This window comes from Frieseomelitta varia, unplaced genomic scaffold (assembly GCF_011392965.1).
Source record: "Frieseomelitta varia isolate USP_RPSP 00005682 unplaced genomic scaffold, Fvar_1.2 scaffold_621, whole genome shotgun sequence".
Classification (NCBI taxonomy): Eukaryota; Metazoa; Arthropoda; class Insecta; order Hymenoptera; family Apidae; genus Frieseomelitta; species Frieseomelitta varia.
Window position 1 is genome coordinate 24,625 of NW_025110392.1, and position 18,783 is coordinate 43,407.

The following is an 18,783-nucleotide window of genomic DNA, read 5'->3' on the forward strand; positions in this document are numbered from 1 at the left end:
AATATCATTCGTAATGTTGATTAGTTATTAATATCTGTTTACTTAGAATGTGTTTAGAAATGTTTCTCGACTTATTTTCTCGTATGTTGTAGAATTAGCTCTTCGCTTGTACCGACATCTGTATACGCCGTCGTTTAGTGCACGCATACTCGGAGAATATTCAAAGTCGATTTTCTCGGAAGCAAAGAAAAAATTTTATTCTTTATCGACTTATTTTTTCATGTAGAATCATCTTCATTTCGGTTTATTCTTTATTTCTGACTTATTTTTTCATGTAGAATCATCTTCATTTCGGTTGTGAAGTTGTGTGATATTTGAAGTAATATTTACCTTGTATATACGTATATATATTAGATTTACTTAGGTCATACATGTATGTGTATGTACATGTTGTTATGAAAAATATCTATTAGCCTTAGAATATTCTCCTTCGTAGTGCAATTTCTAGTTTGTGATTTTCATAAATGTTCGTGTTAAATTAGGTTCGTTCACACCAATATGTCCAATAAATGAAGAATGGAACATTTGTGGGCAATTATGTGAACCAACCTGTGATCCAAATCCAATAACTTGCCCGCCAATAGTAAGTATTCGAAATTACTTCGAATTGTTTTCATTTACTTAGCATTAAGATGCGTGTCCATTTGAAAGTTCTTTCTAGTGTCAATAAGTTCGAGAGTTGTTACTCTCAAACATTTAAGTGAAGAGGCAAAATTGGTACAAACTACATAAAATTCAAATGTAATAAATCATAAAAAAATTATTTCTGCTAACAATACTCGCTAGTAATCTAAGTATATTGTTTGAAATGTTTACTATAATACAATAATTTTATTTTCTTTTTAATTGAATTCGATTTATTATTCATACACTTGACTTAATACTTATATCGTTTGAATTGGATTATGTATATATACATATGTGTGTATATGTATATATATATACTTAAAACGATTTAAAGCTGTCAAAATATTTATGTTTGATAGTACATATCGTAACAGACAGCATTCTTGAGTATTGAAAAAAAGGAATGTAGAAAGACACTAAAAGACATAATACTATAGACAGGATAATACTGAAAGACAAAAATAGATGCGAAAAAACACTAAAAGAGTTATTTGATAATATTGTATGTGCTTCATGTTTAGTACATGAAAATGTTTTCTTGTCCATTCTATATCATACGAGCTTAAGATATTATAAATGTATTCTGAAATATAAAATGTAAATATGAATTTATTTCGGAATGTAAAGTTCTTGCTTACATCTATACGAAAGTGACAAATTTTAGGGCACGAATGGAACACAATTTTATTAAGAAAAATATAAAAAAAAAGAGAAGAAAAGAATATTTTCATAAGTGGTCAAAAAATGTCCCCGATATACTTAAAAACGCAATCTACTATGAATTAGCTAATATATTTGTATTATAACGATACTAATATAAATGTTTCCAGGCATGCACTAACGGAACTACCGCCGGTTGTCGGTGTAGCAGTGGTTATCTCAGAAATCCAGACAATGATTGTGTACAACCAGAAAATTGTTAATTTATGATTAATAGATCAAAACAATGATTGTGTACAACGAAAAGATTGTTAATTTATGATTAATAGATTTATATCAATAAAGAATTTCCGGAGCATATTTAAATAGAGTTATTTTAATGTATTTTCTACCAAATCACAACGAAGTGAATTTTTCGTACAATCCAAAGAAATTTTTTCATTATACTTGATAGAACATCAAAACTGAACGAAACAGTTACACAGTTAAATTGTGAATTGTGCATCTTTTCATGAATTTCGGTACACCCTGAAATCTATGTAGATAATACTCGCGAACTTGTTCTGACCCTATGTCTATTCTCAGGTTCCCGATAATTTCTGGATGTCGTACACAGAATTCTTATTGGAATTTGTCCGTACAATTATTAAATTACGTCAAAATAAACCAGGAGTCGCGATGTCGTTTTTACATAAAGATTGGTAATGTGAAATTATAAAAAAATATATTAAAAATTAAATCCTAATACACAAAAAATGATTTTGCAAATATTTCATTAATGTGTAATTTGATATTAGTTTAAGTTACAAATCTCAATCTTTTCGTATTTGCTTCCTACAAATATAAATACTTAATTAATATTTAATAAATATAAACATTAAACAAACTTATGTTTGATTTTATTGCTTTATATCTACCTAGAAGTGCATTTAATGAAATAATGTGTATATATATATATATATATATATATACATTATATATATATATATATATATATATATATATATATATATATATATATATACATATATTTTCGACGTATAATGTGATAAGGAAACGAACGTCTAATATTCAGAAAAAGAATGTCCGTTATTTTTTACTACGTTTAAAACAGTTGTTTTTATCAATGTCTCTCATTTTATATTATAAATGAAGATTATACAGTACCAATTTCGTGAGGCTTTGTATCCATGTCGCGATTCTATAAATAAAAAAAGGTTTCAACTTTGAATTTCTTGTAACATGATTTCGATACATACGACCTTTTTTGAGATAATTTTCCGATTACAGATCATATATAATTTCAAACTTTTAATTGCTATTTGGGTTTGAAATTTAAATATTATTTTTTAACTTAAGAAACCAGGTTATTACATAAAACGAACAAAACGAAAAGATTGGAATTTGCAAAAGAACAATATAAACACACTGATGTAATAGAGTAATTCTCACGGACAAAAGTAAATTTAATTTGTAGGCCGGATAAACATTGCACTGTGTAGAAATAAAAGTGAAGAATCCAAAAGCTTATTACCCACTGTAAAACACGGTGGTGTTTCTATAATTGTTTGTATGACGGCACATGTTGTTGGCACATTACAGTTCATTGATGAAATAATGAACCACCGGGTTTATATTGGGATTTTAATTCTAATCTTCTTTTGGTCTAATTTTCTTTCTAGTGTTGAAAATGATTTTATTTTTGTGCACAATAATGATTTAAATACGAGAATGTGAATCCTACACAGTACACCAGAACATTTAAAAACGTTTCTGCAATTGCCAGATATTAATGTTATGGAACATAAAATTAGAAAGCATCAAATTTCTTCAAAAAAAGTGATTTAAAAAAAATTCTCTTTTAAAGGAACAAAAGAAGATATTTCCCCGCTTAATAGCTATTTTAATAAATTCAATGCCTAATCAAAAGAAAATTCTACAAAGTGTTAATTAAGATAATTCATATACATATTTAATATGCAAACTTAATTTAATTTATTTTTCTCTCATTCCTTAAAACTTATTATTTATTTGTCATACGAATACTTTTCGCTCGTATATTTCTGCTCATTTATTAATTTTCTTTGTCAATTTTGGAAATTATGCAAAATTAATTGTGATATTTCTTTTATGCATTCTACAGAATGCTTCAAATATGTACAGATAAAAATTTTGCAATATCATACCTAAAATTGACCAAGATTTTGACAGTCAGCAGACTTTAAATGTTCGTTGTTGTTGCTGAATGATCGTAAATGTGTTTTGCTTGTTTTGTATTTTTAATCTTATATACATGTACTATTACGACTTCATCAAACTAGCAAAATAATTTAGATGCAGAATTAGGCATATTTATCCGACATACAAGATATTCGAATTTTGTGTCATAAATCTGTATCACACTGTAAGCGATACAGACGAAAAAGAAATAACAATAACTCATAATATTGCAAATTGTTGCAAAAAAATACAATAGGGCCTTTTTCAAAAACCTTCAAAATTTATTTAAAGAAAAAATATTACTTGATCTCGTTTGGTACGTAATTATTTCCTGAAAAGGAGATATTTTCTACTGTAAAACTATAAAAAGTGAAATGAAGTATTGAAATGAAAATAGATATTAATTTATAAATCACAATCAACAATAAAAAAACAAATTATGATTGAATGTAAAAAGTGGTATTAAATAAAAAAAAATTATTTTCAATGCTGCTTTAAAAATTTCGCATTGCAGTCTTATGAACATGACATATGACAAAGTTACGACTTTAAAATGTCATATTTCTAAGAGAATTGCGTATCAATAATACTTGATACTAATGAAAAATCATGCTTTGATTATTCATAAATAAAATACAATACATAGATCTTTGAAGTTAGAAAAAAATTTTTTTTAACTTTTGGATTTTAGCGCACTTTGCCACTGTGCGCCCGAAATGCGTGAGATGCGTGCGATTTCACTTTAAGTTGCGTGCGTCTAGTTTTAGTTAATCATAAGATAGTTAATATCTGTAAAATCATCTGTAAAATCCAAAACAATAGCCAGAAGGGCCACTGAAAAAGAAATAACGATATAATAACCAGAAGAGCTGCTAAAAGAACATTTCATACTCAATACAATAACCAAAAGGACTATCGCCAAATTTACATTCGACATAAATCCGAGTAATAAACCGTATCTTGCTCCTCGACATTTTATTAACATTAATTGTGAAATAGAAAATTTTTAAAATCAAACGCGACGAGTGCTTCGTCATGTTTAAAACTTCCGAAAGTAAGTACTCAACGCTAATAATCTATGCATCAACATATAGCAATACGCAACACTAATTGCGACGCGACCAGTGCAATCATGCTGGTGGTTGCTGATGAATGACCACCTTTGTACAGCTTGAGCATTTCGCATTAAACGCAACGCTACTTCAGAAAAGAAACGCGATCACTCGTTATCGCAATACTAAGAAGAAATGTAATTGAAAACCGCGATTGAACAATATCGCAACACTAGAGCTAAAGTAATTGGAAATCGTAATGAAATAATGTCGCAATACTAATTCTAAAACTATATATATTCAATGAAAATTATTATCGAGAATACAAAAGCTACTATATGAACGATAACTAATATTCAAATATTCTAAAATTAATTAAAAACTCTAATTCACACTCAAAATTGCAAAGGACAATCGCAGTACCATAACTTGTAACTCTAAAGCAAACACGATTATCATTTCTTTGCAATTCTAATATAAACCATAATAGATTTCTCGCAACACTAACAATAAAAACCGCGATTTGCCCAGAACGATGACGAACGATGATGAAGAAAAAAAAATACAACTACAAATACTAAAAGAGCATAGTGACAAAGTAGTAACGAGAATGACTTCCTATGCTCTGAAATCATTTAAATGATATCCAAAGGATAAGAAGCAATTTACTGCAATCCTCTTCGTGACAGTTTGCCAGGTCACTTCGGCTTCTAGTCTTTTCTTTCTTCGAGCGTAATGTTCGCTGAAACTTACATGTAGCTCGAGTCTTCTAATCACAAACCAAAAAATAACTTATAAAGGCATAAAAATAAATCGCGGAAGCTGATTCAGTTGCACATGGACGACCATCGATCATAGTGATCGTTATCCATTCGCACGTGCGTGCTCGAGCAATACCTACATCAACGTTCGTTTCAGGACCTACTCGTGAGCTATCCACTTCCGCGACCGCGATATTAAATTCGAAAAATCAAAGAATAAAACCAGAAACAAGTGGAATGGTCCATTTTGTACCAATTTCACTGTCGATTTTTCAAATTAAATTTCTTGAAACAAGTTCGACACGCGAAAAGGGGACATGCGAACAGAGATTGTATCAAGCTGCCCGGCCTTACCTACTTATATTTAAACACAGGCATACCAGAAAATAAGCTATCTATCCTAACCAGTCGCTCTATATTTAAAAAATGGCAAAACATGCACACCAACACACTTATTCCACGATTCTTACACATACCACTCGGGCGCGACCTAAACTAGAGAGAACATCCCGGAACGCCTCCGACACTAGAGCTTAATAACACAGCTTTCACACTCTAATTTACGTACCATTTTCCTGAAATTGACTAACAATGGCTAGCGACCATTGCATAAAACGTGATTAAAACACGTTTATATTTACAATTATATGTGAAATAATTAAATAAACATATATATAATTTCTGTAGAAGTTACATGTGTAAGTTGACTTGGAATCATTATTATAATTGAAAGTATAATTAATAATATTTTTATATTAATTATATTGCATTTACTGTATATGTATTATTATAATAAATTCACGTTTAAAATTAGTGCATAAATGTTTTAAATATTTCAATTTATAATGAATGGAATAAAATAGAAACGACACAGTTCCACATCCTAACTACACATATGCGGAAAATACGTCGTGAACGATACGTTAGCACATTGTAAGTCAGTGAGAAATTTTTTATGAAATTACAAACTATGGTCATCGTACCCAATGTTTTTCACCCACTTAAGTAGTACCTGGACACGTGAATGAAATCCTGACAATGAGCACGAAGGGGTTAAACCTAAAAATTCTAAACTAAAAAAATGATTGATTTATACAGTTTGTGTCTAAACGGACTGTCATATCATTTTATTTGAAACTCTAATGACTCTACTCTTTCAGAAATTATTGAAATTGCAAGAGAATAAAGACAATGAACAAGAACTGAATTTATTAAAAAAATATTTTTATTAAAAAAATTTATTATGAAATCTGAAAGTTGACTCGAAAAATCAAAATCAAACAAATGACTCCAAATTAAATATTAATAGAAATCATTTCAGGCGACTTCTTTATTAAAGCATATTTTCGAAAATGCGAAAGCAGTGTTCAAACTTGTTGCTTTGATTCAAAAATCTGACTATCGCGAAGTCTGACTATCTTCTTGCACATAAAATTTTATACATTCTTTTACGGAAAAAATTCTTATCTGTTACATTTCAAAATCTACTGAAATTCATAATTATAAAATTCAATCATTCAATGCTATAATTATAAAAGGGAAAGTGAAGCTGGAAGTTATTTTATAATAATTATTAATCAGTAATTATTATAACAAAATGTAATATAAAATATTACAAAATATACAAAATATAATATAAAATATTACAAAATATATAAAATATAATATAAAATATATTATTCGTATTAATAGTAATAACTGCATCTTTCATAGAAACGAAGTCAGAGGGTATCTGACTTTTCTACTACGAAATGCTCAAATGAAATCATTTTAATAATAATGATTTATAAATACTTATTTATTCATATTACTACGGATATTTTTGTAACATTTACAATGAATATATTTTGATATTTTAATTACTATAAATGTACTATAAATGTACGCATTCAAATTAACTGTTAAAGTCGCGATGTGCAAGAAGCCCTATCCTGATCTAATACATAAAAAACTTGAAAAAATGTTACTATTCACGGGTATAAGAAATACTCATGGTCATTATGCTCATCAAAAATTCTACGTAACCAGTCACTCGTGCTGAGTCGGACCTTTCATCTTATGACATGATTGAGTGACCGGAGGAAAAAAAATGCATACGACTCACTGCGAGAAACATTATCGATGCTGCACTGGACCAGAGAAAGTGATCGTAAAGACTCTCATCAAGTGAACCACTGAGAATCCCATGGTGGAAGTGAATACTGTGAAAAATTTCTTAAAAAACATAAAACATCTTTCTAAAGACACAGTGTTATTTGTGAAAATTTAAATTTTAATAATGATAAAAATTGGAATAATTTGAAGTGTTTTTATTTTATAATTATAATTTTACATTCAACTTCAATAAAAAGAGAGTTGTAGAGAATAAAATTTGAATACAACATGCTAAAGATTTACATTTTTGGCTTTTGAAGCATCATAAGATTCTTGCAGGATTAGGAGACGTGGAGATTGTAGAAGACAATCTGTAACAAAACAATAAGCATTAGAATTTATATTTAAAAGCGAAAATCTGAAGTTGGAGATAATGAAAAATTTTTACATTCTTGGCTTTAGAACTACCGTTGGATTTTTCTCAAAAAATGCAAAAAATTGATGCTGTGAAGCGTCTGCAACAAATGATTAAACTGATTATACTTTGTTGTTAAATTTGAAAAATTGAATAAATTGAGATACAATATAATCAAACTACTTACGATCTTGATCTTCAGGAGAGGCCTTAATATTGAACAAGAAAAAATAGGAAAATAAAAGACTATCAACGCGCGTTTAAGTAACAATTAGCGGACTCACTGACTCTAACTTCGCGAATTATAATTTGAATAAATTGATTAATAAGAACCATTTTGCTCAGAAAAATATTAAAACATTGCAACAAACACTGACTCTATTGACCGCATTACACGCAATCACAAAAATTTCCTGAAAATAAGGCTGATTACAATACGTTAAGAGGAAGGACAAAGAATACCTTCATTTGCTATTTTTCTAGAAAATGATTGTAAATTTGAATATACATTAAAGATTAGTTGGAAATTATAAAGTATTTCTCAATATTTGCAGAAATATTTGTTATTAAGTATTTCTTTATTAAAGTAAAGTATGCACATTAGTAATATGTCATGTCGTATATTATAAATATTAAAAAATATTTACATAAATCAAAATTTCATAGCTAAATACATAAATATAGTATTTAAAAAAATCATATATGTGTGAAATCTTGCTTTGAATCGTTTAATTGCGCATCAGCGTTTGAAAAAAGTATACTGTAGCAAAAATATATAAAAGTATATAAAAGTAAATATATCATTAATTTCCATATTTGACGATTTCCATATTTGAAATGAAATATTAATTAATTCAATCTTATCCATTTTCATCCTTGTATCCCATATAATTACAAAATTACATATTGTGAATTGTATATCAAATAATTATACATTTATATATTTATTCTACATGATTATATATTTATATATTTATTCTAGGTAGCAAATGTTACCTAGAATGAATAAAATGTTACCAACTTTCGGTGAAAGGTCATCAGATTGTTCGTTAATGATCGTGACATGTACGCATTCTATGCTATCTTTGCAACCAAGGAATAATCTGCACAAAGAGAAACCAAAAGTCAAAACAAATATGTCAAATGAAGGCAAATATGTAAAACCATAATCAACTTCAAATTCTATTAAAAAAGCGTACGAGACAAGGTACCGGTAATCGTAAAAGTGAAATCGATGATCGAAGAAAAATCAGCACGAGAAGCTTCAAATTCTTACTCGATTTCTTTAGCTTAATTCTCAATAAATGATCAAACACACACGTATTAACTAAATGATACTATTAATGAGGTATAAATGGAAGTAAAAGAGTGTCGAAGAGACGCCACCGATGGATTAGGAAACCTAATACGACGTAATACTTGTAGTTACGAAATTCGACAACCGAATGACTTTCCGCGACACACAATTGAGAAAATAGTAGGAAATGCAGTGAATCTGTCCGAACAAAACGATGATTAAGACGAACATAAACATTGTGTTCGTGTTGTTGTTTTGAATTTCGAGCTTCAAGGCCTTTTACCCCTTATTTGATTTGAAAAATGAAAAATTTTATTATATTACGCAGTAAAATTATTATTTTAACCATTAAATACGTACATTTCTAATAAATTATTTGAATTTAGTATTAGAATTGTTAAGAATTACGCAATATGAATATAAAGAATCAACAGACAAGTAGAAAATGTTATAATAGAAGTAAAAGCATACATACATATATGTATATATAGTCATATTACAAGATCACAATATTTGTAGAATTGATATGTTTGTAGAATGATTTAATTGAAATTACGTTTTGGTATAAAATTATAAAGAACTTTTAGCATGGTATGTTCTGTTTATATCCTATTGTTTCCTTTATTGTGGAAAATTATATGTGATAACTATTTAGTTAAATTTAACCTTGAGTTAAAGCCAAAAATGCACGTTTTATTTTAAAAATACAAAACACAAAAACACAAATCTAACAATTATTGATTTATATTTTACTTGAGAATTTTGGAACTTCTTGATACTTCTTCTGGATAACACTTTCTTTTTTACAGACGAGGTGCGTTTCCTTCCGATTATTCTCGTTTAAAAATCGATCATGAGAAATATCGATTATTTCGAGAATCGTAGGAAGTATATTGCGTGTTTCACCGTTGGGGCGCTGTAATCGCGCGTTTCACAATAATTTCGAAATGATAACCTGCAAAAAAAAAAAAAAAGTAAAAAACTCTGGTCTAAATCAAATACGCAAAATTCATGAAAAATTGAACGAAAAAGAATGAAACATTCATACACTACATAAAAAGTTCTCAAAATTTTAAACTGTTATAATTTCGTGAAAAGAATTATAGAACAATTAATTTGATTTGATTTTAGATAGTGAAGTCTTCACTTTAACAATCCTGAGTTTGTTTCATTTATAGATATTTTTTTTTACATCATGCAACAAGTATAGAAGTAAGTGTACTTTCCTTTTCGAAAATTGTAAAAATTCCAATATCTCGTCGAAGAAAAATTTTTCCATCACTGAATTAATTTTTTTCATAATCAGATCAATCGTGATCTTGAAAATTGATCAACATCTTTCCTTAGCTATGATTTATTTTCGCTATTTTGCTGAACTTTAAACAATAATTCATAACAACAGATAACCTCGTATGCAAGTCATTGATTCCATCTTAACAAATGACTTTGAAATTTCCAAAACGAATGAAAAAAAAAAAATTTCTGCAAAAAGTAATTTACGCCATATAATTTTATAACAAACAATATTTATGAAAACATTTCTTTGATACTTCCAGGCTTTTATAAAATCGAGTTTGCAGGATTCATTGAGATTCTGAAGTTACATACTAAAATAAGTAAAAATTTTCCATATTTAATTCATATTTAATTATGTTGTAAAAATTTTCCATATTTAATTCATATTTAATTATGTTGTATTTAATTATGTTTAAAAATATATTTCAATCAATTTTTTTAAATATCTTTAAATAGATGTAAATAATCAAATATATTTCCATCAATCGCTGTTTTAAATCCCCTCATTGATAAAGTATTATGCTCAATTCAATAAATAATTTTCAGAGCAGAGTGTGACAACACTGTCGCCTTAAGAATTCGTTGACCATTCTATTTTGTTGAATACCTTGATCGTTTTGTTTGCCATCCGTGCCGCTAGAAAATATTAAATCGGCGGCGAAATAACGATTTGATCATTTAACGATGAGAAGATAAACAATTTCGAATAATTCGCACGTCCATTGATTGTGGCATTTTTCTATGTTTATGATTTAAACGAAGAAGACACGGGCATGTTTATCAAAGTTATATATGAAAGCACATATATGGGAGTCTTTTCAATTACATTCATCTTTGTACTTTATGTTAAATTACAATTGAAGAATTAAATACCTAGCAGAATGACAATAAAATTCTCACGAAGTATCGTTCTTTAAAAATTTATACAATTCACACGTTCTTTTCATTTCAGTTTTTATAATGACGTTTCATTGTAAAAACTAAAAGAATACGAAGAAGAAGAAGAAAAAAAATGTAAATTAACGACTGCCCTACGACGTAAAACGTCGGAGTTCGTATTCGCGATCGAATTGCATTTCCACTTAGCCAATACATATGAGTGTGTATGTTAGACGTAAGAATTAAAGCAGATAAATAAATAAAAGTATTCCGTAAATAAGACGATTGAATTTCTTGTATCCGGAATCCGGATTTATGCTCTGTGTATAATTCGCGACAAGCGTGTTTGTTGCGATAGTAAACTGCATGAATGTGCAATAAAGAATACAAGTACAGACCTACAGACTCATAACAGTATGTTATATATGACGAAATGGATTATTTAAAAATTGGATTAACAGTTGCGAACAGTTGTGGAATAAGCTTCTAAATCTATCTTGGCGTATATGTAATGATATTTCATAACTTACGTATAATTCTCGTTCATAAAGAAACACGTTGCATATGTCATACCGCGAGTTGTCGCTGTCTTAATCGTCATTGGCCTCTGCTTTACATCGAGCATAAATCAAGTCTAAGTCAGTGTTTATAATTCGAAGATATGATATATTACGAATTTTAGTTAAACTAATTTATTACAATTAAGTAGAAAGAACGTCGGTCTATACCGTTAGGTTGTCAGCATGCTTTTTGGCAAATCGATTTCGTGCCGGAAAGAAGAATATATAGAATATAAAAATAAAACCAACTATTCTTCAACATAGTTAGCACCGACGACCATTTTGGTTTCAAATTTTGAATTATTTGTACACTTTGTGCTACTAAGTGTACTCTAAATAAAGAAACTGGATTTAATGGACTCGAATCTAGTTCGATTTATCGACGTCACGTGATGTTATAATACTTGAAACTCGATCACCCTAATATAAGCGCACCATATTTAAACTAGCAAAATCATTTCTTATTAAAAAAAAAAAAAAAAAAATAGTATAAAATATTTATACATGTAGGATCATACTGATTTTTACCGTGCAAAGCTTTGGCTTCATATTTTATTCTATTCTAAATGTTAAAAGTGCAATATTTATATATTTTTTAATTAATATTTTAGTTATTTTTGTTTAATAGCAGCTATTATTGTTGAAACATAAGGTACTATTGAGGATAATTTACTATTGAAGTTAAGATTCATAGAAAAAGATTGTTAAAAAAATTACAAATTTTATTTCATATATACAACATATAGTACATGTATCTATTTTATATATACAACATATAGTATACATTATCTGAAAATTATTTACATTCCATTTCATATTTCTTTCAATTAAAATAAGATTTTAAAACAGCTAACGCTTTTGTCAATTTTAAACCTTTTAAGATATACACTAAATTTTCCATGGATGCGTCTACATCTTCTTCCGCCCAAATTTCTAGCATATTTTTACATTGTTCGTATGGTGTTGGTTTTCCTTGGAAAAACGTAATCTAAAAAATATAAAGATTGTAGTTAGTAACCTTTCCTTTTTTTTCATTGAGTTAGATTTAGACATATTATAAAATTAATCTGTACCTCTTCACTCGTGTAACCGAACTTGGTTGCTAATTTCTTCCAATTGTTTTTCAGAATTTCCGATAATTTCGCCACCATTTCAGGTGTCACTTTCGTTAATTTTCGTCCTTTTGTATCCGTATTTTCGACTTCAACTTGTTCACTTTCTTGTTTTAGAACATCTTTGTTAAATTCTTGATCGTTCACTTCTGGTGGTGGAATCTTTTCCGTTTCTAATTTTATATTCGACTGTGTCTGCTTTAAGATACAGGGATACTTCATTTTTAAATTTAAAGATTTAACATAGATTACTGAAATAAAAGTATTGTACTCACTGGACGATCCTTGGCAATTTTTTTAATCATAGTTTCGAGATATTCAGGAAGTTTATTAATAGGATAATTTCCGTGAACAAAAAAATGGGGACTACGTCTAGCTAATAATCTTAATGCTCGCCAGCCGAAATTTCCATCATTTACTTTTCTGTAAAAAATAAGCAGAAATAATGTAATTTAATTATTGAATTTGAGAACAAAACATAAATGTATAAAAAAGATATTTACTTATATTCATCTTCTACCATTGCATTCGGATCTAGTTGCATGATAGCTTCTTCAAAGTATGTTTCTAAAGACGGAAGGAAATCTCTGTTCTTGGATTTACATGCTTCAAGGTTATTAGGACACAAGTTCCACAACTTCGCGAGTTCCGGACTGTAAATTAATTAAATTCAATTATGTAATAATAAAATAAATAAATATGATTAAAACAATACAAAAAATAAATACAATTTTTCCATAGTTACTTACTTTCCCATATGATATTTTCCTACTGTTTGAGCATCTTTAATAACATCTCCAATTCTACGCCTTGGTTTCTTTGGTTTCCTTAATTCTTCTATGTCAACACTAGAATCTGGAGTTGGTCTTTTGAATGGTGGACAACCTTCATTTTTCCAAGCATTCCAGTGCTCTTCGCGTTTCAATATATTTCTAACAGTTTCAGTAAATATTGAACCATTAGGAGGTGTTTCTGTCAGTAAGGCATATACTTGTTCCATGGTTGCTTTTACCCAGTCTACTTGATCAGGTTTCAGTTCATATGTTTCACTAAAAAATACAAAAATTATTGAGACTCTGGAATATAAATAGCCTGAAACACTATTTAAGGAAAGCAGACCTTGTCTCATAGCCACTGGCAAGGAAGCTTCGGAAAACAAACATTTAGCTTTTAAAGTCATTTTACTAATAATTTATTAAACTTCATTAAAAATGTGCAATCTATCAAGAGGAATTGTGAATTCAATTCTAATAAAATACAAATGTATGTAAAGATGTATATAAAATTATAGATACTTACGCTTTAAATTTAACAGTGCTATTAAGATACTGGAAAAGAATGAGGAACTGCAGCAATACGTATTTTCTGAAATTTGAGTCAGATAATTGTAACTCCAATAATTTTTGATTCGTCAAATATTTTGCAAAGTAGGGAGTTTCTTTACGAGATCCTTTTATGGAAGAATCAATTTTAACACTCGTTGAGGAATAATTATGTTGTTCTTCCAATTTAAAAGATGAAAATACTGACAACACACTTGAAGCATACTAAACAAACAAAACAAATATGAAATTAATTTACGATAACAAAAATATGCAAATTTATATATTTATAATAACAAAAAATACAGTAATTTATACTTACTGTTGAAAATACCTTCCAGTGCACTTTCAGGTATAACTGATTGGGATTTCTAAAGAAATCTTGAAGCGCCCAAAATTTTCTGTACAAATTATAATCGATTGGCACTTTAGCTTCTGATTTATCATCATCCTTAATTATTTGCTCCAAATCCTCTCCTTCTGATTTTTCAGAGCCAAATTCTATATGATTTTCCAAATTGAATTCACTAACAATATTAAGACCAGATATCTCAGAGAAAGGAAAACACTTGGCCAAAAATAATAGAATTCTTCCACAAAATACAGTTTGTTGTGACCTAGACAATCTTCTAAGTAAGTCATTGCACATCCTTAATAAATTATTCTTACAAGCACTAAAGAATAAATCTTCCTTCCACACCACAACATTGTTTTCAATGAAAGTAAACAATTGTTCACATCTATCAAGTGTCATAGAATCAAATATATCACCAAGTAACATTACAGGCATATTTGCAGTTGCTAAATCTTTTCTGCATAATTCAATGCAGAATGTAATGTAAGTCTCAAATAGATTCACATTACTCAATGCATTTTCAGATAAAATTACAAGAAGAGTATCTCTCAGTGCCTGATCAATTGCAGCTTTTCTATCACTATCACTTGTACATCGTTCAGCACATTTCTTTTGAAAGGTTTGTACATCTGACACTTTAAAACACTGTTGCAAATAATCCTAGAAAAGGAGATTGAAATATCAGTAAAACTGGCAGATTAAAATACACTACATAACCTCAAAATTATTAATTACTTACACTGTACTCTTTTCGTAATACTTCAAACATAGCCATTTTATAAAACAAATTTTTATAACTTACTATTTCTATATTTATTTTAAAATATGAACAATTTCTTTGTACTATATATAGAAGGGTTGGGAACGAGAATTGGAAATAAAAACAGGGGGCCAGATATAAAGAAAGCGAGAATAGTCAAGAGGAGAAAGAAGAGGTTAGAAAAAAAAGGTAGAAAAATATGGTGACAAGGGCGACTCACGTGGGAATAAGGGGACGATGGAGAAATTTGTACAGTCTAAGGATAAACAGAAAGGAGAGACATCGAGTGAGAGCGGAGATGAAAGAAAGTCAGTAAAGAAGGAAATAATGAATGATTGGATTTGGAAGGAGGATTGAAAAAAATGTTCCAAGAATTTTTAAGAGAAATAAAGAAGCTGAAAAATGAAATGAGCGAAGAAAGAAAATATGGAGAGAAGAATGGGACAGAGGAAGAAAGGAGGATAGGAAAGAGAGGGAAGAATGGAAAATGGAAAGAATGCAGCTGGAGAGAAGAATGAAGGAGATAGAGCATTGAGAGGAGAGGAGGGAGAGAGAAAGTAGAAAAAATAATAAAGTGATAAAAGGAGCAAAATGGAGAGGCAGAAGTGCAGTAAAAGAATTTCTAAAAGAAAACTTGAAATTAGATGTAGAAGTTGAAGAATCATGGAAAGGATAAAGGAGTAGAAATGGTAGTGGTGAAATTAAAAGAGTGAATGAGCAAAAAGCAAATAATGACTAGGAAGAAAAATTTGAAAACAGGAGTATACATAGATGATAACCTAACACGAAAAGAAAGAGAAATTAAGGAAACCATCAGGTGAGAAGAGAAGAGAAGGAAAAAAAGACTACAGTAGGATATAAGAAAATAGGAATAGACAAGAAATGGTATATTTGGAATGAAAGAAAAGAAACCCTAGAACAAGTGACTGAGAAGGACAACTACTGACTGAGGGAAGAGGAAAAAGAGGGAGTCGGAGTCCTATTCTGAAACGTGGCTGGTTTGGAGAAAAAAGAAGCAGGTTTCTGGAAGTATATGGATGGAAGAAAAAAAGTAAAATAAATGGAGGAGCAGATTACCTGGAGGATATAGATGGGAGTACCAACTGGGACAGAAAGAAAAGAGAAAAGGAAGGGCAAGTGGAGGAATACTAGTAGGGATGAGAAGAGAACTAATTAGGGGAAGTCAAGAAGTATACCACGTAAAAGCTGCAATAGGAACGAAAATAACACTGAAGAATGACACATGGATTGTTTGGACAATTTATAATCAAGAAAAATTAAAAGAATTGCTAAAATAAATTGAAATAATACAAGAAGAAGAGGGAAATACAAAAATGTTGTTAGGAGGAGACTTTAATGCAAGAACTGGGAAGAAAGGAGGAATCTACGAGGGTGAAGATAAGAAAAGAAGCTCAAAAGACAAGATATGTGACAGAGAAGGGAAGGTTCTACTGGAGGTGGTTGAAAATGATGGCTGGCATATTCTAAATGGAAACGTGGATGGAGATGAGAAGGGAGAATATACGTTTATACGGTCAGTCAGTGATACATTACACAATATTAGACACTGAAGGATTGGATAAAGTAAGACAGTTTATTGTGAAAGAGAGAGTAGAGTCGGACCATATGTCGGTGTACTGCAACCTGGAATGCAAGATACCAAGGAGAAGAAGAAGATTAACAAAGGAAACAAGATGGTTGGTAAAATGGAACGAAAAAAGCATAAAGAGATATGAGGAGGTGACAAGAAAAAAAGTATACGAAGAAACTTCCATGGAAAGTAAATGGAAAGAAATAAAGAGAGAGTGACCAAAGTAAAGAGAAAGGCAGGAGAGATATTGAAAAACAAAAGCTGATGGGATAATTGTGACAGGAAGAAGAGGGAAGTCAGAAAGTTGCTCAAGAAATGGAAGGAGGAAAAGAAGGTGAAAGAGAAATATCTGAGGGAAAGGATGGAGTTCCGGAAAATATGTGAGAGGAAGCAAAAGGAGAAGGCCAAAAGCAAACTGGAGGAGATCAGAAAAGCTAAGACAGAAAAAGAAATATGGAGATATACTAATAAAGAGAAGAAACAAAGGATACCAATCGGTATTTTCTGTCTTAGCTTTATTTTATATTATTTTATATAAGTGAAGCAATCGGACTGAAGGAGTGGTGGAGGTACTTTATGGAACTCCTAAACGGTAGACAGAAAGAGAGAAAACATGTGGAAGAAGGTAGTAGGAAACAAAGATGAGACACCCGACAGGACACAGGACACATCAAGGAAGGAGATAGAAAAACAAATAAAGAAGTTGAAGAAAGGAAAAGCGTCGGGAAAGGATAACATCCAAAACGAGGCATGAATACATATGCAAGGGGAGACAAAAGGAAAAATACGAATTAATTAGAAACGTCTGCAAAGGGAAGAAAACGCCGGAAGACTGAAGGACTAGTCTAATCTCCTCACTGTACAAAAAGGGAGAAAGAGATGTGGCAGGAAGTTAGGGGAATATCGTTACTCAGCATGGCGTATAAGATTTATGCAATGGTGCTGAACGATAGAATCAAAACTGAAGTCGAAGAGAAAATGATATTACCGGACACGGAAGCGGGCCTTAGAAAAGAAAAAAGAAAAATGGACAATATTTATATACTACAGCATGTAGTAGAAAAGGCAAAAGAAGGGGAAAGAGGAAAATTATTCACGTTCTTCATAGACTTAAAGGCAGCATTTGACAGAGTGGAAAGAAGTAGATTTTGGGAAGCTATGAAGAAGGCGGACATATTGAAAGGACTAGTCGAAAGGACACAGGAAATTTATACGGAAACCAAAAGCAAGGTAAAAATTAAAGACGAAACATCGGAGGAATTTTGGACACAAGAAGGAGTGAGGCAGGGGTGCCCACTGAGTCCCACCTTGTTCACAATCCTAATTGCGGACATAGAAGAGGAGATGAGAAAGGGGCAATCGGGTGGTGTGGAGGTGGGCAGGAAGAAGTTTTGAACACTAGCCTATGTGGATGACATCGACTTACTAGCGTACGAGGAAAAAGAAATGAAGGAAATAATGAGAAGATTAGATGTATCTGGACAGGAAGAAGCTGCAGTTGAACGAGAAAAAGTCAAAGATAATGGTGTTTAAGAAAAGAGGGAGGAAGAGAAGGAAAACAGAGTGGAGCTGGAAAGGAAAGCCGATTGAAGAAGTTAGAGAATTTATGTACCTAGGATATGTGCTGAAAGGCAACGGTAAGAGCAGCGGGTATGTAAAACATCTCGCAAAGAAGGCGAATGTGACCTCACCTGAGGAATAGGGGAGAGAATATTCAAGGACGACTTCATAAAGAGGATGAAAATCTTTGACAATCTGGTCACAGGTTGATGGTATATGGTG

General features: G+C 30.3%; 2 protein-coding genes and 2 long non-coding RNA genes across 7 annotated transcripts in view; 2 read left to right on the top strand and 2 right to left on the bottom strand.

Annotated features, from left to right (window-relative positions):
• Nucleotides 1-1,780, top strand: part of LOC122534656 — a 3,891-nt gene extending 2,111 nt beyond the window's left edge. The window contains exons 2-3 of the long non-coding RNA XR_006307960.1: nucleotides 483-583; nucleotides 1,458-1,780. This is a non-coding gene — a long non-coding RNA (uncharacterized LOC122534656). The remainder of the gene's footprint in view (nucleotides 1-482; nucleotides 584-1,457) is intronic.
• A 7,039-nt stretch (nucleotides 1,781-8,819) lies between these two features.
• LOC122534655 lies at nucleotides 8,820-12,001 on the bottom strand. The gene is made up of 3 exons (XR_006307959.1): nucleotides 11,832-12,001; nucleotides 9,880-10,081; nucleotides 8,820-8,932 (listed from the first exon to the last, which is right to left on the bottom strand). It is a non-coding gene; the product is annotated as an uncharacterized LOC122534655 (long non-coding RNA).
• A 655-nt stretch (nucleotides 12,002-12,656) lies between these two features.
• LOC122534654 (THO complex subunit 1-like) lies at nucleotides 12,657-15,791 on the bottom strand. Of its 4 annotated transcripts, none has more exons than XM_043665506.1 (9): nucleotides 15,390-15,791; nucleotides 14,618-15,310; nucleotides 14,273-14,520; nucleotides 14,093-14,119; nucleotides 13,723-14,022; nucleotides 13,477-13,626; nucleotides 13,249-13,396; nucleotides 12,935-13,168; nucleotides 12,657-12,849 (listed from the first exon to the last, which is right to left on the bottom strand). In XM_043665506.1, exons 1-9 carry the CDS (start codon nucleotides 15,423-15,425, stop codon nucleotides 12,685-12,687), a joined length of 2,001 nt encoding a protein of 666 aa, XP_043521441.1. In that variant the 5' UTR covers nucleotides 15,426-15,791; the 3' UTR covers nucleotides 12,657-12,684. The 4 variants fall into 4 exon arrangements, with proteins under 4 accessions (XP_043521441.1, XP_043521440.1, XP_043521443.1 ...); XM_043665505.1 differs by having other exon boundaries at nucleotides 12,935-13,171; nucleotides 15,390-15,790; XM_043665508.1 differs by lacking the exon at nucleotides 14,093-14,119 and having other exon boundaries at nucleotides 15,390-15,788.
• A 953-nt stretch (nucleotides 15,792-16,744) lies between these two features.
• Nucleotides 16,745-17,755, top strand: LOC122534653 (protein PXR1-like). The gene is made up of 3 exons (XM_043665504.1): nucleotides 16,745-16,944; nucleotides 17,284-17,498; nucleotides 17,598-17,755. The coding sequence occupies exons 1-3, from the start codon at nucleotides 16,745-16,747 to the stop codon at nucleotides 17,753-17,755; spliced, it is 573 nt and encodes a 190-aa protein (XP_043521439.1).
• The last annotated feature ends 1,028 nt before the right edge of the window (nucleotides 17,756-18,783 follow it).